Here is a 24,785-nt window from a genome sequence, read left to right as displayed (position 1 = left end):
ACCTCTAGACCACAGGGCAGGGATCCAAAATGTTAATGTCTAATTTCAGTCGACTCATGATATTTCCCAGCCCTTCATCTACTGTCTGAGGTGGATAGCTGTCTACACTCGACACGGATTGGACTTCACTGGTCACGGCTTCTTACTAGGACTCTAGGGAACCCATCTTAATGCTAGTCACTAGTGAGCACATGATTATTATCAGAAAAAGGATATGTGAATTTTGTAGCAATTCTAATGGTTGAATTCATTACTCAATCTGAGCTAGACCACAATTAAAAACCTGGAAGCTCTAGACGGCTCACTGGTCCGTGGGTTAAGTGTTCTCACGAGTTACCGATGGTCATGGGTCCGAGTCCCACGTATGGGATCGTGGATAAACACTGCTGAGGAGTCCCACAATAGAATGAAACGGTCGTCCAGTGCTTCTAGGTTTTCAGTAATGGTCGAGCTTAAATCGACTAATGAATTCAACTACTAAAATTACTACAATCTCCACAAATCTTCTTTCTGATAACTCTATATAACTTGATCAATGAATTGCCAATAGCAATAAAGTATTGAGAAAGCGAACTTTCGAAATTGTCCATATAGTATAACACAGTGAAACTGTTAGGACCCGAGTTATACCCAGTAGATTAATTATTGTTTGATATGATGGAAAGAAAAGTAAATTTTCGATTGAATTACTCATTATGAGTTCTATTCAATATCATATCCGTTTTGATTCGACTTGAGGGTCATTCAGTGTAATATTTGATTGTTTCCCCAGTATGATATTTTCTTCTGTATAATATACCATATTCTTGTATTCACTTGACCTGAACTATGCCCAGTATGGGATTTGTTATAACTGAGTCTATGATTTAATTCTAATTATTAATCAAAATGGGTGTAAAATCAATAATATAAACCAGTGTATTTTAGACTATTTTGATTCGTCGTTGTCATAGTGTTTGGGGCTAATAAATCTTCACTTATATCAGTCTTGTGTTCTTACTTTCGCATCGCGGGAATCTCCGTGGTCCCTTTTTCTGAGTATAAGTGATCAGCGACGACCAAATACAACAGAAACAAGTTAAATGATAGATGATTATACACTTTATAATGAACTAATATTTATTAATGAAAACTACTTACTTGACAATCAAAGCAATCAGTTTGTTCAATTAAATTATCCAAATAAACCACAAGTTCCATGTTTAATGCTGTGTTTGTTTTATTTGGATTAATTGTATATGTATAACAGTTATGAAATACACGATCTTGTGTTTTAGTCCAATAACCTGATTTCTCACAGGCTGTACCTCTTGTTACACTACCTGTTTTATATAAAATAAAACAACGTTTCACTATATCTTCTAATGTATGACCTAAATTATTTGCATCAACTAAATCAGGTAGATTAGCTAAATAGGTAGAAAAATCCCATAGCATAGTTAAATAACGTCGGTATTCCATTGGTACACTGGTCATAAAACGTTTTAACATTTCAAAATACATATCTACTGGTAACACTCCAGCTTTTTTTAATTTTCTTATATCACGTGTAGAAAATGGACGTAGATTACATAATGTTACAGATGGAAATGGACGTGGTTGATCATATAATTTTTTAGGTTGATGAATTACATCAAATTCTAAATATTGACTAATAATAAATGTTAAACATGTGATACAACCAATAAAAAATGAAATTACAAAGATAAGCCATAAAAATCGACGTTTTGAATCTTTTGTACTAACAATTCTTGGAACACCACGTAATGAAGTTGTTTCACAAAATTGTCTAAATTGACGTTTAATTTGTGTTAATAAAGATGAATTATATTCATTTGGTAAAGGTGATAATGATGTAGAAGATAATTCATTTGAAATTTGATTCATTTCATGATTAGAATACTGATTTTTTAAATGTTTATTTTTCACTCGGTGATTATAATTTAATTTAGGCGCTTTATTATGTTTATGATTTATTTTTAATGATTGATTTTGATTGAAAAATGATAAATTTAATTCATCTTGTAAACTTGAATGTATACATTTAATAGTTGTTAAATCATTTACTTCATTGATTATATTTGGTTGTTTGACTTCTTGACATGGTGATTCAATCTCTTTAGTTTCATTATATTTATCCAAGTAACTTTCCATTTGTGTAGAAATCGATTGTTTCTTATCCATCAAATCATAATTCAATGTCTTCGTATAAAAAAAATGAATAGTAGTTCAAGACATTGTTTTAAAGGATTATGAAAATATTCTTATTCGGATGTACACAAATTGATCATTTTACATGTCGTTCCACTTTTTAGACGGCATATACTTCTGAAAAAGTATAAGAATAGGTCATATAAATATATTTCATCTTTTATGAAATTTAATTAAGTAGGAAATATATATCAAAATTAAAGGTGAATTATATCATTAAGTGATGATATATGATACAAATTAGCAGCTATTGAATAGAATAAATCAGAATGAAGTAGGCAGTGTAGTATTATTACAATGATTATACATATCTTACCAACTTATTAAATTGAAAAATTTGTGAAAATAACTGTGAATTAGTGTATCTGCCCATCTAATTTATACAAATTTCTAAACTACATCAACTAATGATTTACTGACATGGTACAATTTAATTTAGAAATAGGAAGTTTCTGTCTTTCTAGTATATGTCAATTAACAACTAATAAATTACTGATGTTATATTCACTGTTAGACGAGGTTATAAAACACATAAGTGCCACAGATAATCATTATAAACTCGAATTTGAAATGTAAGTTAAGTTCATATGAACAATTCAATTTTGGTTGATCAGTTTGTCTAGTGAACTATAAAATAATTAGATAAATTTCTACTGTTACTTTACTAATATCAAAAAGCAAATCGTTCACTATAATATAAAATAGTTTTACTTCATTACTGACTGATAAGTACTGAAAAGAAAAACATTTGCTTAGGAATTCAAAATTAGGAGCTAGCTTAGTTGATAAATTTATGTGTTTTGTATTGCACTAGGTGTACTAACTAAGCAATCCTTTTCAGTAGGGGGTAAATTAATGTTTTATTACTTCAGCTAGTGTTTAACTGGTTTGGATTCGGTCTACATATTAATCATGTTCTTCTGTTATGTACTTTTTAATTAAATCTAATTACAATCAAACGTGAAATACACATTTTTAGGATAAACACAGAATGAATGTATTTATTATTTTAGTTAATTTAATTTATTTCTACATTGTAATATAAATCTTTCAGCCTAATGTAAAGCTTGAAATTTTGTTATTCATGAAACTAATCACTGTGTAATAAGTCAAACTTATCAGTTGAAAATCCTGGATTAATAAATAATATGTACACATATTCAATTGATTCAAGTTACCTTTAACACATTTATCGATCATGATCACTAAACTTTATAAATGTAGAATTATTTAGAGCAACATAAATATCTACAATGCGGAGCAGCTTCTTTTAACTCTTGTCTATGAATACTGTTTAGGTCAAATCACAGCATCTTCTAATGAACTTCAAATATATTTTGTATATAACAAAAGAAATAATACTAAACATACGAGACAGTTGATTATGTATTTTGGATAAAGGTAAATAATTTTTTATTATATAAAGCTTTAATATATCCCACTATTTGAATTTTTCTACAATGGTCATATATTATGACCTAGTGACAAGAATATGGAATAATTAAAAAAAACTATATGCATGTAAATTAAGTAGAAATAGGAAGAAAATGGGATGAAGTTAGAATCAATTCATGTCAGTCATATAAATGTACATTCGTTTATATATTGATCAAAGTACAATTGTACTTATTCATATGGTTTTAAATTAACTAGATTTTATTGTATTCAGTTTCATGTGTATCTTCAAATGTATAATCATTATCTTTTTACAGTTTAATCGACTTTTATAGGTATCAGTATAAGGTTGTAAAGATTGTTGACTGTCATAGATATCGTTTAAAGATCCCCGTCATATTAAAAGACTAGTATTTGAACGAAGAATATTCTTTTCGATAAATTCTCATCAGGTTCGACAGTTATATATCCAAATTAATAATCCGAAAAAAGGCCAGGTTAAGGGCAAAATACATCGTAGATATGTTAGTTGTTTCAGAAAGCAAAATGTTTATTTTTAGTCTGAATCACAGTAACAACAACTAACATAAGTAGTAACATTTTGTTTATAGTATATCTAAAAAAAATAATAGTTTATGGAATACATAAAATACATGATATTTACCAAAAATTGATCAACTCAATGAAGCTTTGTCACTAAAAGCTTCGGTAAACATGTTTAGATAAAGTGAAAAGTAACTTGATTATTTAATGGCATGACATTTAAAGTGTTAATTACACTATCATGTAAATGCTTAATGAAAAATAACTTTTTTCTATTAACACGATTAATTGGGAAGCGATCATAAATACTAAGACATAACATTGATATATTCTCGTAGAAAATAGTTAGAGAATATATTCAATTCAATTTATCAGGTTGATGATAAAAATATGATAAGTTTTCATTTATTTTTGTAATTTCAATAGTTATGATCATGATCCAATTGAAGCTAGATCACCATGAAAAACCTGAAAGCTCTGGATGGCTGTTTCATCCTAATGTGGGACTCCTCACCAGTGCGCATCCACGATCTGGTCTGGCGAGATTTGAACCCAGAACTTATCAGTCTGGAGCGCGAATGCCTAACCACTAGTTCACTGAGCCGGCATCCAACGGTGTTGATGTCTAAATTCAACTAATTTATGAAATTGTGTGACATCCACGATTGTCATCAGTGAGTTACTATCTCACAACAGACCCGGTTGAACTCCACTGGTCACTGCTTCTCACAATAGGACGAAACGGCTATCCAGTGCTTCCAGGCTTTCTATGGTGGTCTAGCTTTAATTGGCTTATGATCTGAACTGTTGAAATTACTGTAATATCCACAAAACTCCTTCTGATGTTTACTTTTGTATTCATCAATGTATCTATTGAGAGATAGTAATGGATAGAATATAACGACTTTATTTTGGCTGTCAAGCTCCTTAAAAATATTAAGTGCTTGGAATTATGTGTACGTTATTACCTAGTTTACTGTCGGATGCAATCTGAATCGACACAAAAATATAGGAACTGTGAGTCCTCAAAGTCACGGATTCGAACAATTTTTTACATTTATTCTTTAGAAATAAATCCAGTCATAAAATGTTCGAAACTACTAAACATCTGGTAACTGCATATCAATCACATTTCTTTTTTACTGAGCGAGATAAATAAAAAGGATGAATTGAAAAGGTAAACATTATGTCATATGGTACTAAGTTGGCAAGAGAGATCGAATTGACTGATTACACACTAGCACTCTATGATTGTTTGATCAAAGAAAGATATAGCAGTCGTGAGAAAGCTAGTGTATTCTTAAAATCGACACATTCTGAGAGGTGTCTAGTTTACATACCCTTCAGTCAAAGGTTAGTGTTCCTTGGTATGAAGAAACATTCAAGGAATTTCGAAGAAATCTAAACAAATGTTATGTAAAAGTTTATGTTCGTGCTGGTGATACAGTTAGACCGGCATTAGTGAAAACCTCGAACAGAATTCCTGATGAGGAACAATCAAGGTGTCTATGATATTAAAAGCAGCTGGTGTAATGATGTCTATATGAATCATTCAGGTAACTGAATTTACGGGTAAACTAACTAAGCATTATTGTAAACAGGTTCCTAGTTCATCAGAAGACCTCAAAAAGCTTGATAACCGATAGTGGATCTGTGCTAGTTTTGTTAGAAGCAGTTTTCAGGATTTACTTTGACAAAATAAAAATACCTCAGAAAGATTACCAGACGAAGCTTTGTATACATACAATCTAGATAAAAGAGAAGGAATGAAGTCAGGTACTTTATGATAGCCGTTTCTTGATATAAAGCGCAGTAGCATTTATATCACCTATAACATCACTCTAACAACAATGAATGTCTAACTGTTTAGTCAATTATGTCGTTGACATTTGACTATATTTGCTTTAATTTAACATCAAAACTCATCATGCAACTAATCTTAAGCATCACATACTATGGAAAATCTAATTTACTCATATGTACTTAAAGTTTTATTGGGAATAAAATGATCAGTTAGACAGTAGCCTTAATCAAAAGCTTTATTTATTTATTGCATTTAAACTACAGTAGGACACACATATGCACACCTACTTATATACTCTTCATATATTACAAGCATTTCACTCCATAACAACTCATATTGCCATCGAACACAAAACTGTCACTTGGTAATGATTGAACATATGTTTCTATAAACTTATTTTAGACCTTATTTACTTTTGGTAATTTAAACTTTGATTATTTCCATGAAGATACTGAGACTAGTTTATCCAGTAATACTCTAGAGTTTTTCAATCACTGATATTATTTCAAATTCAATTTTTCATCCGATAACATCTATGTACTTGGCTTCTGATTTTGCCCATGATGTTGGTTTAAATTACTTTGAAGAATATTCATCTGAATGAATCAAACAATTACTGACAGTGTGCTGATGAGCCCAGTTTATTTTTATCCAATGCTTTCAGAGTATTTTGAGACCAACATAGAATTTTTGAAATGACAAAAAGAAGTTAAAAAAATCATTGGACAGAAATATCACTTTGTGATTATTACCAGGTGATCCTGTCATTTAAGTTTATTCGCACTACAAAAGATGTTATTCAAATTATTCTGATTAATTAATGGTTCCCAATAGTAATGAGTTGTAAATGATAATTGGTTTCATAAGATGATCAAATTATGTAATCTTTTTATTACTATATTTGATGAGTTCATATAAGATAAAGAGCTAAGATTATTTTTCACTGTACTGTTAACAACTACAAAATTTAAGTTTACAAACAAAAGATCCTGTATATGTCTATCTATAACTCAATATTTTATGGAAATTCACAAAAAGCTAAAGTATTCTATGGCTCTAAACTCATATGGATAATTTGTTTCCTCAAACAGCTATACTCGAAAAAAAGGAGAAGAAATCCAATTATTAAAACTCAATTATCTATAATATTAATGGTTAATATTTAGATATTGATTGTGTAGATAGATTTATCACAATAAAAAGATGGCAATATAAGGTATTTATAAATTCCATAATGGTTTATTTCGAAAAGTGATTTTAATTACATTTTTAGCGCCTTTCTGACTGAATTAAATTACTCGAATTCGTTTGATAAAAACTAAAGTATATAATTATTGTTATTATTGATAATTATCTCTACTTATATTATGAATTATCCACATTAAAATATTGAGTTTTGTAATATAAAAAACATTGAAGACTATCAGAAATAGATTTTCAGGTATTAGCTTGTAAAGAAACTCAAATGTATTTATTCAAAACTACGCCTGAAAACGTAGCACGATGAACCCATTTTTCATTATTACATATTTTTTCAGTAAACATTATAGAACGTTCCACAGACTGTGTATAAAAAAATTATAAAATGAAAATTATGTCGTTGGTGAATTATTGTGTTAGCTGATCACTTGAAATTATAACAATAATAAGTAATTCTCTGGGATCCAGTAGATTCTGTATCATGTCTTCTAAGTTATCTACATTAGAAGAATGAAAATAAAGATATTCAAAAAGGATATTCAGTAGTAGTAGACACGATCGCTTATAGTATGGTTAACGTTACACGATTGTAGCTTATTAAATCTAAAAATGTTATGCATCATATTACAAAAAGATAATACATAGAATTATCTTAATGTGCAATCGATTTAATCATTCAACTCTTGACAGCTTGAAAGTAGTTTTGATTTAGAAAGCTATAGAAAGGAAATATTATCTGATTCAGTTTACATTTATTTATTTGTACTCTATTATAATTATAGGGGCTGGTACTATGTCAAGCCCACATAACTTATTCTAGCCTCTGGACAGATCAATCTATTCATTCTTCTCAATTCACATTTTTACCTTGTCATTTATTCGCTTGTCAACCGTGATTATTTTTATGTAAGCGTAAGTGTGTACATTTATAATTCATCACATGTCTGCATCTTATTTTTGTCCGACTATAAATATCGATTCACGCTTGGATAAATTGAGTTAGCTAACATGCCTTCTCCAATCCATTTCACCTCCTTCGCTCCATCTCCCTGATTGTCTGTCCAGATCAACGATTATATGAAATATACTCATTTAAACTTCATTCTCGTATTTGACTTATTTAATTTCGTTATTTACTAACGCCATTCAAGTCGATGATAATATACGAGGACTGGCGACATGTATACTTCAATCACAATCATTCATCAGATCTAACTGGAGTCAGATATAAAGCCATCAGATAATAAACGTATTACAGTCAATCAACTATGTGAATTAATGTTTCAACATTATGTATGAAATACTTCAAATAATTTAGGGTATAATGTCAAACAATTCGAAGAAAATTAAATTTATCTTAAGCACCCATTCAAAAGAATGATTATCATGTAAAACAACTTTTTAAATTTCATGAAGTTCCGAAAATTTCTTTTCTATAGATATTTCCAACTTTGAGTCGGTTAACGGAGTTGAAGAATAAACCCTTAACGATAACTAACTTCTTAAAACAAAAGAATAGATGACTCTATTTCATTCATAGATGTCAAAAACATGTGTATAAAAAATTATCTATCTTGAATTATAGAAAACTACTTGAATGATAATGCCTTTCCATAAATTGGGGTACGATATACACAATGAAGAACATTTTTGAGCTGAATTAGTTGTTTGTAAAAACAAGATAAGTAGATACATTTGAAGAATGATTGGAGAGATATTGAAGTGACGAGAAAATCAATTTAGTTATGAAATAAATATTAGAAAACGTATCTACAGTTGATATGGTAATTTCATGGTAAGTCATCTTAGAAATGGTAAAATCAATTAATGTAATAATAATACTTTCCATATTTAACAACTACAACTCACATGAATGATAGATTGTTTCTCATAATTAGATATGAATTATTGGCGAAACCTATTTGTGGTTATACAAAAATTCATGAGAAATAGTTTTCTTTCTTTTAATGAATATAGACTAAGGTTTAGTTTAATATAATTGTTTTTGGTACATAAGGAGAGCGCAAGACTAAACCTTCTGTGTATATGAGTCCTCATTTGATTGTCAAAAGATCATTTTTAGTGTGTTCTGGATATATTGGTGATTACCTTTGTGTCTAAAAAGAAAAACTGACTTTTGATCACCATACAAACATAATTATTCCCCAAAAAATGTCTACTTAGCGGTTCCTTTTTTATAGTACAACTATGTTGGGATTCAATGGTACAAAACATGTTACATAAATGTTTAGATATATAATACTAAATAATCTTGTTTACCATACAGGTAGAAATATATTTTACATATTGTTTCTATAATATAAAACGTACAATTGAACTCCTTGCCTTCTAGTTACTTATTTTAAATAATGTAACTATAATCAGTGGACAATATAACATCTATAAACACTAAGATATGATACAATACGTTTAGAAACTTTTGAAGTCGCATTCTACGTGAGCATTAACTTATCATAAGTTTTTTTCATTCTAAGTATCTTTCAGTGACGATAATAATTTTACTTCCATGATAAATTATGAGTAAACTAGTCTCTCTACGTAAAATAGTAAGCAAATCTATTAATTGTCTCTTATAAGTAATTATTTGAAACAATGATTAAATTATAGTCACTCAGTTATGCTTACTTCATTGGGCAAATTATGCAAAGCAGTAAAATGAAATAACTAAAACAAACAGACTATGTCATTGTATTATAAATAACCTAAGATAGACGACTATTTTATTTATTGATATGGTGTCTTTAGAAAATGTGTTTCATTGTTAAATACGTGTAAGTAATTTCACAGATTATCTCGAAACAAATTTTTTTCAGCACACACTTCATGGTACGGAACTAAATTGTAAATACTTTAACAGAACTTCTATTTTGCTATAAATTACTGTATCATACTACACTGAATAGTGGTTTAAAGATCAATGTTATTTATGAAATTCGTAAGATATTGAAGCACTGAATTAACATCGATGAAGGTAGAATAGTTAGTTCTACTCGTTGGAATAAGAAATGAAAATAATTTATCACATACTTAATGAAATCAGTGCATCTATAACTTTTTCAATTATAAGAGAAACTAATGTAGCTGACATCAATAAATGTTTATGATACAAAACATTTACGTTGATACCACCAAAAACATATTAGTTGAAAATATTTGAGAAATGATTCAAACCCAATAAAGTATTTAGGTTGTACAGAAAAGCACTTTACCTCTTATATCTACTTTATCAATAAACAATTACATCACAAATGAATTGATCTTATTCAAATGATCATTTTGTAATATCAAAAATTGTTCAATATAGTTATTATTATCTTTCATTTGCATGAAATATACGGATAAGTATTTACAATTGATTATCCAAACCAAATGTACATCAGTAATTATGTCTCTAATGGCCCATAGATATTTCCTTGGTAAACATTTGATATAAGATAGATTGGTAGTTAAAATGTTGATATACATTTAACTGACTCATTTTTTTCAATTATTATAGTACTTCATGACTATGGAATTTCACTGAATAACTTGAAATACACCATATAAGTCAAATGTTTAGAGCAAATGTTATCATATCACAAGAAGCAATATATGTATTCGAAAGAAATAAAACTTACACTAATAAATCTTACACAACACTTAGTGTTCTTATAGTCGGTCTCATGCTTATTTTCACCATTATATTTTATATTTTATGAACTGATTTCTTCTGGACTCAAACACGGTATTAGTTTTAACAAATTATTACAATCTTCAAAAAATTAAACATGCTACAAATAGTGATATATATTTACATATCTTACCATTATTAAAATGATACTACGCGTTTCTCAGCTCATGAGATTAAAAACAGCACGGTATAAAGCTTTTTTAAGGTTAAAGGAGTATTCGACAACTCCAATGTTGCCCGACATGCAATAAGAGGGTGTTTAATTTGTTTTTATTTTTAATGAATATTTTCTAATTCGATAATGTCGCTTTCACAATTGATTGATCACTGGGTGGTGATCAATGTCATGCTTGTCTAGTCCTTATTAGTGCAGATCGAATGCTATCGATCATGTTGCAATGTGGCCACCGGTCTAGGTGACTCGACACTGCGGTCACTATGTATTGAGGTTTAGATGGTGGTGGTAACGTCTCTGACTGTGAAGTTGGGTGACACAAGATCGAATCCGCCAGGGAGCACCAGTTCCCTCATGATTACAGGTACACCTTGCTGACGAGTGCCAAGTAGCACGAAACCCGGGTCCAGGGTTTCCTGTTGACTACCTCCAATTACCATCTAAATAATGTCGCTTTACATTCATTGTCATTAATGTCCAACTATTTGAAAATGAAGTGAGTAGAAGTAAACTGTACTTCTTAATGCATGATCAATCAAACATGATATAGAAAAGTTAAAAGAACGTTGTCTCATCATATTCACTGTAGATTTTGAAAACACCAATTATCATTTCTTTTGTTAATTAGAGCTTCAGTCAATTCACAATCTTGATTATGATATCGCTATTACAGTTGTCAGAGCACGAATTTTATTTAAGGTCATACTCTTATTACACTATTTGTTTTAATTATTAGGGTTAATAAATTGCTGACTACCTGATAGATCTACAGTGAATTTGCCGAAAAAAACCTTTTAAGATAATACTTATCAGTCAATTTACGAAGAGTCATCCTATCAGAATACATGTTTTGCCTGTTGCATTACGTGGAAAAAAGGATAAAAAATCGTTCAAAAATGTTGTATTTTTAATCAGAAAATCTATCAGCCTTCATCATCAGAATAATACAAGTAGATGTACATTGCAATACAAATATTTAGAAAGAGGATAGTATATAACCAGGGAAATGTTTCACTAAAACGTTTAGTAGCAATTGACAATATACTCTTAGCTGATTGTTTATCACAAAATGCTTTTATTGTTCAACTAAACGTAGTTATTCATGTACATGCAATTTGTACATCATACAAAAAACACACAACAGAATTGATGATTTTTATGAACATTTTACTCAGTCATCCAAATGTATTTTTATCAAGATGGTTTGAAAAACATGAAATTGCATAGTAATTTCCATTAGCTAATTAACTTATACTTGAATAGCTACGCAATGGACTAATTTCCTATATTTTTTTGAAAATGAATTGAGTACAAATACATTGGCTAGCGACTTATATCTTATCACTATATTAAAAATAAATTTTCTATAATTCATCGTTCTACTACAAAATGATGATTAGCTCGAGTTAATGACAAACATTTAGTTTGCATGGTATAAACATTGTGGTTAGGTAAGTGTTTAGAGACACTCCTTGTAGCTGACTGACTGAGATAGCAAATGATATCGCTTTAGGTCCATCCATTTATTCAACATGAAAGACACAAATTGAATGTGGAAGTTAAGGTGCATGAAAATTTTCTGTTGAATTCCTCCATTCACTTAACATATTACCGAAAAATGTATAGTTTATAGATTATCAATTTGTATATTTTGGTTACCCAAAGAGATTTATTATTATTTGTGGTGTATTCGGAGAATCAATACACTATATTTGGAGTTTTATTCTGAATACTGTTTTCTCATTTATTATAGTTATCCTACCCATAAATTGTAATAAATGTTACATCACCTTAACTTATAAAAACTCACAGAACATTATAACCGAACATAGGGTGTTTTTTGTTCATTTTTTAACATGCAGTCACATATCAATGTGACTTTTACAAAGGACCTATTAAATAAACTGCAAAAACCAATTATTTTGCCAACGAATCTCTGGTAACAGTAATATTTCCACGATATTTCTAAGTTACATTGGTGCTGAAATAATTAAACTATAGATTCATGATGAATTCCACTTTGAAACGAGCATACACAGAAATATGTTTATGTAAATAATGTATTTAATTCCGAAGTCAAAATAGGATTAGTTTCTATTCTCTGAAGTTGGATTCAAATTGATGCACTTAATTACCTAATAATACTTTTGTGATGAACAGAACACGGGTGGGGACAATCAAATGTATTTAACACGACATTACAGGACTTGTTAATAAAATCTAACAATCATAAAGTAAATGCCTAATTTACAAAATGTCCACCAGTTGTCTCAAAATGACACATACTTCATTGTTCTTGCATTTTCATACAAATTGCATCCTGTTTCCATTCTTTCCTGTTCGATCCTCTTGTCTCTCTGTTGTCAGACCTTCTGTTCACGACTAACATCATAAACTACCTATGTCAATATAAGTAGCACACACTACACTATAAGAGTATTCATAACTTTAGATATAAAATATCAACATTTTCCTTTTCTCAATAAAAACGTTTTTGAAAAATATGAATCGCCATAGCAATACATGAAAAAAATGATTTTCAAAGCGATAAACCGTACTAATTTGAAGTAAAGATCACATTTTCAAGCAATAATGAAATATATCAAAACTATTCTTTATCCTATCAAAGTAACAAACGAGTAAAACAAAAATAAACAATGTAAACAACATTGAGCTATCATAGAACAAATTAAGAACTAGTCTACAAAATGTCATCGTACTATAGTTGTTTTCGTTATAATGAACTAGATAAACATATTACAATAGATAATAAGTTTGTATACATTTTAACAATCTTCAGCCTTCATTAGTGTTTATCAGTCATCATAATTTTAATTAAAAATCTATAATTAAACCACTAAAGATCAAATAAAATGTTCAACGTCACTCTTAGCAAGTTCATCAGCAGATTATAATTGTCATATATAAATTACATAATTTTCAACAACAAATTGTACGTTTCCATGAATTTACATTTAAATGCTCGCGAACACCTCCCAGTGTAGATAAGTAAAGGTCTAGTGAAGAAAGTAAACAGCTTGATATATGTTGCCCATTTAGAGCAAATTGGTCATAGTGCCAATATAAGCCAATATTTCTCAATTGTTTGTCGAGTCAGTAAATTTTTGCCAACATCTGTCAGATATAAAGTCCTTCAAATGGCAGAAGTAGTAATCATTCGGATTAAAAAAACTGGAGTTATATGTATAAAAGAAATATCTTCAATAGCTTCTCTTCTCTTGGCCAAGCTAGCGGCCAATTAATAATGAGTAATCATAACTATCGAATGATCTAATTCGAATAATCTATTTACAACCTTTTTCATTCAAACATATTTGTTTTTGTTATGTTTATTAACATATTGGTTTAACATCACTGTTAGTCACTTGAGTACATGATTACTCTAGGTGGAACTCACCCCACTTTATTATTCCTTACTAATTTCATATAACTTTATATACATAATGTAGTCTTCCAATAAAAATTTGATCGAATTTGTAATTGCACTATAATTTCTCTCATCCTATCTGATCTATATTTATGTTGATCATGAATTTCATTTTTAAGTTATATACAGATTCAATTTAACATTCCACATGGGTCATCCCAACATCAGCCATTTTATTTTATTTAACAATTGTAAATCTATATGCTATAACTTTAAACGATGTGCTTTGCTTTAAACCTGGCCACTTTTTGAATTATCAATTATGGAAGCTGTTAGAAATTTATTGAAAAGAATACACTTCATTCATATATTAGTGTTTAAATATGATGGGACATTTTAAATTTTTAAAAAAAAGAAGCAAGTTTTGTAATCCTGTTTTTAATGTTCAATAATCTAGAATGGTTTGGTAAAATTGATTCTATAGAAAAGGTGCTTATGATCATGTGAATTCTTAGACTATATCCCATTTACACTTGAAAGTTCAGAAATTCAGTGTTTGAATTTCTAGTGATAGATTGTATATAACTGATGATGGAAGTAATTAACTTTAACTTTTCATCTAACATAAATACTGATAATAGATAGTCTTCGCCTATACACTTTGATCTCTTCAACTTAAATTGCCGGTCAAGAATTAAACTGAAAACAATATAACAAAACTAGTTTGTAGGTATCAATGCTAAGATTGGACTTGATGGTTTTAAATTAATTAGGTGTTTGGTAGAAAATTAATGATAAACATGTACTTTGTTGTATTCCAATGAGTATAAAATTGTGTTTCTAGGATTTTGTGATTTGATTTAAGCTACTTCTTTAGAGTGAATAAATGACTGTGGAGAAATAGCTTACGTCAAGTCACGAAACGTCAGAAACATAATTTTCTACTCATTTGGATATAACAACAAGCATATTAATTAATTTAACAAAAGATTGTCTTAACTCTATCTTTTTCATGATAATTTTTAAATTTAGACTAGAAAAAATGTCGAAGATTTCAAGATAACAGTTTAATTAGTTAGACCAACATGAAAAACCTAAAAGCACTAGACGGCCGTTTCATCCTAATGTGGGACTCCTCACCAGTGCGCATCCACGATCTGGTATGGCGAGATTTGAACCCAGAACTTATCAGTCTGGAGCGCGAATGCTTAACCACTAGTTCAATGAGCCAGCATCCAATGGTGTTAATATCTAACTTCAACTAGTCCAAAAAATTGCGCCACTATCCACGATTGTCATCAGTGAGTTCCTATCTCACAACAGACCTGGTGAAACTCCTCTAGTCCACGGTTTTACTCATGAATTCAACTATTCAATTACTAAAATCTCCACCAAACCCCATTCTGAGAATAATACATAAATATTAATTAATATATTTATCGTTGAACATAATGTAACATGAGTATTAACTATTTCATAAGAGTTACATCATCATTTTTGATGATAAATACTTTTGAAATATTCATTTAACCTATTGCAATAAATAGTCATTTATAGAGTCCTTTTATTATTATTTTTTTACTAAACAAACCATATATATTATTTTGTATTTATTGTCTATACCTATAATTTCTATCACAATCATCTTTTTAAAATTATATATCTCAATTCATTGTTTTCACTTTGATAAATGACATAATGAATGACATCATTAATTTTGATAAAATCGATAAACTGTCATAAATGTTCATTATTTTCTGATTTATTCAAACTATGACTTAGTTACTAAAGGTAAAAAAAAAGAAAAAGAAAAAGAAAACCAACTTGTCACAATGAATCAATTTGTCTGATTTTTTTTTTAATTTTACTGTTTACATTTGAAAGAATTTTTATAAAATTAAATAAATGTACACAATGGTCCAATTTTTTGTTTTAAATATTTTTTAAACAGACATTTGCCTACCTAAATTGAATAAACACTTTTTTTATTTATTTATTTAATTTTACAATCATATGATTGGATTACAAAATTAATTAAATTAGACATTTTAATTACATAGATGTTAGATTTGACAAAAATACTGAAAAATACTGTTGGCTTAATGTGTTAGTATAATGCTTTATGCTAGTCGGCGGCCTATGCTCTGTTGGGAGTAACAGGCGTAAGTAATTAAGTAAGTAAGTAATGCTTTATGATTCCTACATTGAATAATAAACTAATGATAAATGTTTTTGGAATGATGCTTAACTTCGTATTTTATTATATTTGTACTTAATCAACTATTGATACTTTTGTGTTGAAGAAAATGTGAATCTGCAATGTTTGAAGCATCATTAGTAGGGATGATAAACTGTTGAAGTGCGAAATTTATATTTGTAATCAATAGGTCGTCATCAGTCTGATAGAATGAAATGTAAGCAAAGAAAGTGATATGAAAAGCTAATCAGAGGTAGCTCAACGAGGTCAATCGATGGCGATCCGAAGTGACCTAAAGGATAAGTGCATTTCATTGGAATGGATGAATTTCCCAAGAATCACAGTGGTATATATGTGAATGAGGGCGAGACTCTAATTTATGGACGACCTTTGAACGAATCTTCACTGACCTTGAGAAATATTAGCCAATCAGCAAACAGTCAGTATAGAGTAAAAATATTTTATACAAAACCAAGGAAATAAAGTGGATACACTTCTTATACTTGGTTCAAAAACTTGCCAAGGTTAGAAGGAGGTTCAGAGGTTCTAAAATCGTAATGCATGCAGTAGAGGAGATCATCCATATGGTTACAGAATAGTCGGCCTCCGGAGCCATGATAAATTAGCAAGAACTCTTTCAGCCTCGACCACATAGCTTCAAAATTGTTTGTTTGCACTCCGGTTCTTGAGTGCACAAATTGTCACTTGTGGACACCGACAAGATGCACATAACCAAGCCTATGTAGGAGTCTGTACACTCTCCGAACATCCGTATATATTTTAGTACCTGGCTGCAGCCAGTGTTACTGGTACTTTATTATCCAGTTCGCCATAATTGTCATAATTTGCCTCAGTTAGGAATTATATATGGGGTTTTTATCGCGAACTGACATCAGCTATAATGCCAGAAATTTATTTAGTCAAATGGATGAAAGGCTTTCACGCCAAAATCTTATCTTATACCTGATTGATTTGTCCACATATTATAGTCTCTCCGTTTTATTTGTTATAGTGGTTCAGTTATCACGTTTTGTACGAAATTCCTTGTGGACCGGTCGTACGTTAGCATTAAGCACTGAAGTTGGTGCCGTGACCTCGAAATCTCTCAAACGCTTCTGATTGGCTCGTCCATAAATTAGAGTCTCGCCGTCAGTTGGGAGGTTAGCGCGTAGCACACTATGTATCAGTATCAGATTTCGGACAACAACCATTACAACATGACGCACTTGCTTTCAGATAAATGTTGCAATTCAATGCGGAACAGTTCATAGTTTAATTAGATCTAATTGAAACGAAATTGGTATTCTTGAATTATCGAAATAAAAAAAGAACTGGATAAGGATATCGAGGGTATGGTAAATATATGTGCATTTTAAATGAGTACGTAAACGTATTTTAAAGTTGTAATAAACAGACTAGACCACTAAAATGATGTATAAAATTTGAAGCTCCATAGATCACTTTCACTATTGTGTTCTCTAACTTAGGCAGTTCACTTATGGTGCCCACTTCTTACAGAAAGGGAGTGAAGGCTAATGAAATTGCACAGAACATTAGTAATAATAACTATAAAGCTCTGATAAGCTGTGGAATCCGGGACTCGCGTTTTGTTTTAGCTCGAACTTGTCATCTAGATGTACCTGCATCTCAGTGTTAACGTTCACTACAGGACTCGAACTCAGTACCGTTCGTTTCACACGCCACCATCCATCTGTACTTATAATACTTGTGATTTAGGGTGATGTCAAGGCGATCCGCACAGGATACTTATATGACAACAACGGACTGAAAAATTGAAGACTTAAACATCAATGTAAACAGTCAAACAACCAATACAAAACTAAATGTCAAGCTCTGAATTATTAACTGTAAGAGAAAACACCCATGAACACTGCTTGAAATATTGTAGTGGTATTTGTTTAATCATTCTGTCAAGAAAATACAGTTCCGATCAGAAATCAACAGAGTAATCACAGTCAAAAAGATGAAAGACTGGTGTTGAAATACAACTGTTGCATGAGTAGTAAACTTTATTCATATACATTTGACCAAAGCGATCCGTCAACCAATGCTGATATGTTTCATTATTAATTACAATTAACTATTCCACAATTAGTTTAGTAAGTGTCGCTTATTATAACTTATTATATTTAGAATAATGAAGAAATATTTAGCTTTAAATATATCTCCCAACAATTATTACTGCTATGACAGGACTTATCCTATCTCGAATAAAATACCAAGATTTGCCTTGTTTAATCAATTTACAGTATTTTTATCACTTGGCAATTCAATCTCCAAGATTTTAAACTGAGTGACGTTAGTGCATAAAAAAAAACAAGGCCTTTTTCGTTCTGAAACCTATATTCCAAAATTTTAATGAGTAGAAGAGTAAATCCTGTTGTCATATGAACACTTGAAATCTGATGAATCACTTATAAACTAACAGTTATAAGTATATATATTTCATATAAGTAGAACATTATTCAAATTATTTATAGACATTTATACGGAATTATTTTGTGAGGATCTAACTGATTATGTGGATTACGATATAAGTAATACATAGATTGACATGATTTGTGAACGATGGGAAGTGTTGTTACGTATGACAAGTTTTATATATATAATATGTACCTATTTTCCATTCTGTTGTTTATATTATCATCTTTAATTCCATTTATTTAAAAATAGAAGTAAGTCAGTCATTCAATGTCATAGTGTCATATACGCAATAATGTGAAAGATAGAAACAAGAATGTTTGAATGTTGTACAACATATTTTGCTTTGATTTTTGTTATATGGATTGAATTTTTAAGATATAATTTATTCTTTGAACCAAATTCATTTAAAATGAAAATGAAATAAAGCAAAAATCAATGCTGCTCGATGATAATTTTATAGTCTCAATAGAATTACAATTCATAGCTGTTGTTAAGAATTTAAGTAGGGAAATTGAATGAAACAATTTAAGGAGTTAAAGGTTAACTAATTGATTTTATTATTACATGATAGTTGAATGAGAATTCTGTGTCTAAGACATTTCAATAAAAACTACTTTTATTTCTGAATATTTCAAGTTCTATTCAATTGGAGTCATTTATTATTTTACAAATAGAAAACAAGTTTCTCAAACTTTAATAAATCTTGGCTGTTGCTAATTTTGTATAAGATTTACATAAAATCTAAAAAGTATCTGATATTAGTATATATATAACGTCTGAAAAAAATTGTCACTACTTTAATAATGTCAATAACCTTTTAAATCTCGACAGTTCGCTATTGTGTCTTACTTAAATACGTCTGTTAGTCCCAGTGGAGCATAGGCTGCTGACCAGCATTCTCAAACCCACTCTGTCCTGGGCCCTCTTTTTCACTTCTATCCAATTGTTGTTCATTCTTCTCATGCCTGTCTCCATTTCTCGGCGTAATGTGTTTATTGTTCTTTCTTTCATTCTTTTGACCTACAGGATTTCAAGTGAGCGTACAGTTGAGTGCTTTCATCAAGGTGTGTCCTATCCACTTCCAGCGCCCCTCCTGATTTCCTCCTCATTTGGGGTCTTTAGTGTTGGTTGACGATTGTTTTGAGTTCCAGATGTTCTTCAATTATAGATATGCTGCTCTTGCTTTGCCGATCCGCTCCTTCACATCTACATCAGATCCACCGTGTTCATCAATGATGCTGCCCAAATATGTAAAGGTTTTGACATCCTCCAAAGCTTCTCCGATAACCAGAAAAATAATTCGCCAGTGTCTAGGGTATTTTAAAGTGTTTTTCAAACGAACAAAATTTAATGTGACAAAATATGTATCTTAGTCTATAAAAACCTGCTTGATGTTAGCTCTGAGTACTCACTGCTAGAAATACTGAATTCTGAGCCAATACAACGACATCCAGTAGTTCATAGATATTACATCTATAAAACATAAGATAGTATTGAAGTGACTAAAAATTCAACGTATGTTATTTATGTTGGTAAAATTGATGGTAGAGCTCAAGAAACTCCTAAATCTTAATCAAATTCATACTAATCACACCAAAAATAAATAACATAAACATGCTGAAACTTAAAATTACCTGGATTTTGACAAAACACAATCGATTGCTTAGATACTATTCCTTGTTTGGAAGTAATTAGTGCTGTTCATATTTAACAAAATTTATTTATGTAAGTAATCACCTGTCCTTATTTTGATTGTACTAATATTCGTCTGTCAGTCAACAGTTTGTTTCATAGATGTAATTCTTGTATATCCATTAGAAATATTTTACGTTTCAAAATGATTATTAATTGTTAGTCCGAAAAGGTTAGCTATAAAATATATGAATTCGTCAATGAATTGTGAAACGTCATCATGACATTATGAATGTTCAGAAATACAAATTCATTAGGAATGTCTAAGAAACAATTTGTATGTACTCATTCATATGGAGTTTTGAAGACATTCGCTTTATGCTTTATACAAAATTTCTGAAAATAGTATGTTTTAGTAGCAGTAGTAGTAGTATGATTTCAGGTAGTTATCAATGAATGTTCAGTTGTCGTAGAAGACTGAAGCACACACACACAGACACGCCTTACTGGAAATCACGTTTGAATTAAGGCAGGAATCTATCAAAAAGCATCACATCTTCAAACCCGTTAAATTGTACAAGCATTTCTTATCCATAAAAATTGTCAGATTTAAAACACAAGTAGCTGTCAATTACTTGGTAATTCACAATAACGATGTGTGACGGAAGAACATCTTCATTCTTAAAAATTTCAACTTAATTGTATTTATAGAGAAACTGAAAGTTTTCTTCCTGTATATTTTCATGACCATTATATTACAAATTTTCATGTATTTAAGATTCACGTTCTCAATTTATCCACAACATAAATCTTATTTGTAAAGCATGCAACTTGTAAATTGTCTGATCCCCTATAGTTACTGTGTATATTTCAATGTTTTCACTTAACATTTAAACGTTTTTCACCAGACATTACACTAAATGTGTTATATGATTTAAGTCTAGTGAACCTGATAAAGAAGACAATGATGAACCAGACAGAAATGTTAATGATGATGAATGAATTGGCTCATTTTCTGCTCATTAGATCAAAACTTGTACATTGTATTTATATCATTGAAATCCAATATTTCTTTCAATTAAATTAAAATCAAACATTAAAAAATGTTGGAGATCATCAACCGATTGACTAGTGCGAGTGACTAGCTTCGTGGAGGAAGTCTCGGAGTTGTAGTGAGAAACTGTGACCACTGGAGCTAATCCATGTCAGATAGAGACAGATATTTACGTTAGTACAGTAGAAAGTGGTCGCGCAATTTCGTGGATTAATTGAGGTTAGACATTGACACTGTTTGATGCCGTCTCAGTTGTCTAGAGGTTAAGCGTTCGCACGCGAGCTTCAATTACTTGAGCTCGAATCGTAGGAGCAGGATTGTGGATGCGCACTACTGTGGAGTCCTATAATAGGACGAAATGGCCGTCCAGTGCTTTCCGGTATACAGTGGTGGTCTAACATCAGTCGGTTCATGATCTCAATCAAAAACTTATTAATCTCCACAACCCAATATTCATTAGAAAATGAAACAGAATTATATCATTTGGAAGTAATAATAAACCTTGAAGACAAATAAATTTACCCGTTAGCACATTCATGTTATAGTCTCTCACTTTTATAGTCTATCACTTGTAAATTTTCTAGTCATTCTACTTGTAAGATGTGTGAGTGAATATACATATTGGAAAGTAAAACCTTTATAAGAATAATGCATAAATGATTATCTAGTTCTTTGCATAACAAATGTTATATAAACTACATAAAATATTCACATTCCTATAATTATTATCGTTATGCTCGGTTATTTAAATGTTCTAACTTTTGTCAAAGTTAATTTGATTAACGTTACTTATTTTTGAATTTTGAGCTCAACAGCACTGATTATTTGGCATTAAATGTTTATTACAGTTATTCAATTTATTTTACATTAAACCACACCGGAACGACAAATATTTATTAGTCAGGTTTGTCTGTACTTGAAACTTGCCCAAAATCATTCTCAATAATCTTACGTCATATTTTTTCTACATATTTATTGTCTATTTTATATAAGTCTCAAATTATAATGTCACTTTCTTTCTGGAAATTGTATAAAATTTTACAGTTAGTTCACTTGGTGTTGTTTGCATATATCTTCCGAATGTTGTTTTTAGGACTCCATATATGCATGTTGTGTGCATTTTCTTGATATTGCTTTAAGTCACAAGCTTTATAAGCAAAGATAGATAGTTGCTAACAGTGTAATCCAGGACGCGTGTTTCGTCCTATTTATGACGTCAGCCGGATATCCTTACATCTCACAGTTGATGTTCACTTTGAAACTCAAACCCAGTACCGTTCGCTCCAAATGCCATTGCATCATCTAATTAGCTTCTGACTCCTCATAACCACTTGTTTGTGTAACGGAGTGAAGTTTGCATTCATTTGATATTGTTGTATAAGACTGCAATTGATCAGTCTCTTGTTGGCATATATGCATCCTGTGCAGATTGCCTCGAAATCGCCTTAAGTCACAAGCTTTATAAGCAAAGATGGATATTTAATATTAGATCGCGATAAGTTATTTAAATCCATTATATGTTATTTTGGGTATTCAAATTCAAATTCACAAGAGTATCGGTAACAAACGATTGATTATGTTTAATAACCTTTTTTTATTAAAGGATTGAATATCTCTGCATAATATTGAAGATAACAAAAAAAACACCATATATAAAAATAATTTTATATTATCAGTTTACAGAAAAACAGGACACAACAATCAATTATAATTATAATTTAACTTCTATATTAATAATTTTTGACAGTAATACCTAAATCAGCAGGAATTTATAATTAGAGTTTAAAATTCACTTCCATGTAAATTGAAGCTAATAAAGTTATGCGAACCGATATGAATTAATTTTGTCTCATTTCAACATGTAGTCAGGTCATAAAAGTATTCAAAACCAAATATAAAGAAAAATTCTAATAGTAAGAACATAAGACGAAATGTATTGAAACATAGAAAGCGAACAATATCTGTAGACATTATTAACATGATTTGACTTGATAATTTCGAATAAATTGAGCATTGAGTAGATTATTACAAATAAAATAGTACATTTGTAATTTCCCAATGGGTTGAAAAATTAGATTTTATGGCGTTTCTTGACTTAATGTAAGCCATTTCCTAAAATTTGATTATTTATTCTTTGAAGAAGTAGCTTACACTGAGTCACGAAACATCAGAAAATCTAGTCTTTCTACTCATTGGGTTATTACAAATATATTAGTTTAAATACACTTGTAGACGTTTGTTTTTTTTTTCCTGAAAATAACAAACAATGATATTTATTAAATTCACTTGGATCTTCCGATTGTTATTTAAAACTGTAATTGATTAGTCTCATATTGGCAATATGTGCATCTTGTGCGGACTGCCTCGATATTGCCTTAGATCACAAGCCTAATAATGATATTATAATATTTACTATTATAGGCTTATTAAGTTTTAATATACTGGTAAATTTTTCAAATCATAAATATTTACGTGTACAAATATAAAGCTTATCAGTCAAAGATTTAAATTATGGTGAAAGTATAATTCATGGACGACATTTGAGCGACACTAAAGTCACATTGACAGTGGACACCTACTGATTAGGACTGAATGAGGGTTATAGAGCAATTAGAATTATGATTTGCAGTTGATGGTTAGGGCTTAAAATTAGATCTAGGGTTTTCATCACTAACTGACATCAGCTATAATGCCAAAACTCTATTTAGACAAATGGATGGACGAATTTCGCGCCAACATTCGTTACTCGTTATCTTATATTTGATTGGTTTGTCCATAAATTATAGTCTCGCCTAAATTGTTATTAAACTTGAAAAAAATCTATTAAAACATTGAACTGGAAGGTAAGATAATAAATTCTTGGATGAATAATCGAATTCCTACAGGAATTATAGTGTTGTTAAATGAGTGGAACACAAACGAATAATAAATAAAGTGAACATGTTTTTTTATTGGAAAGTTGTTATTAGCAGATTTCGGAACATATATATTTAATGGTAAACAACCTTATCATGAAGGTAAACAATGATCATAATGATATATCGTTAAAA

The 24,785-nt window shown here is 30.1% G+C and overlaps 1 protein-coding gene across 1 annotated transcript in view; it reads right to left on the bottom strand.

Moving 5' to 3' along the window:
- The window catches only part of SCNN1G_2 (sodium channel, non-voltage-gated 1, gamma), a 42,813-nt gene extending 21,347 nt beyond the window's left edge, over positions 1-21,466 (bottom strand). Inside the window, exons 1-2 of the mRNA XM_051215678.1 lie at positions 20,684-21,466; positions 1,141-2,328 (exon numbers count right to left, since the gene is read on the bottom strand). Coding sequence (XP_051073705.1) covers positions 1,141-2,184 — 1,044 coding nt within the window. The 5' untranslated portion in view covers positions 2,185-2,328; positions 20,684-21,466. The remainder of the gene's footprint in view (positions 1-1,140; positions 2,329-20,683) is intronic.
- Between the last annotated feature and the right edge of the window lie 3,319 nt (positions 21,467-24,785).

This window comes from Schistosoma haematobium, chromosome 1, assembly GCF_000699445.3.
Source record: "Schistosoma haematobium chromosome 1, whole genome shotgun sequence".
NCBI lineage: Eukaryota > Metazoa > Platyhelminthes > Trematoda > Strigeidida > Schistosomatidae > Schistosoma > Schistosoma haematobium.
This window is presented reverse-complemented; position numbering and strand designations above follow the sequence as displayed.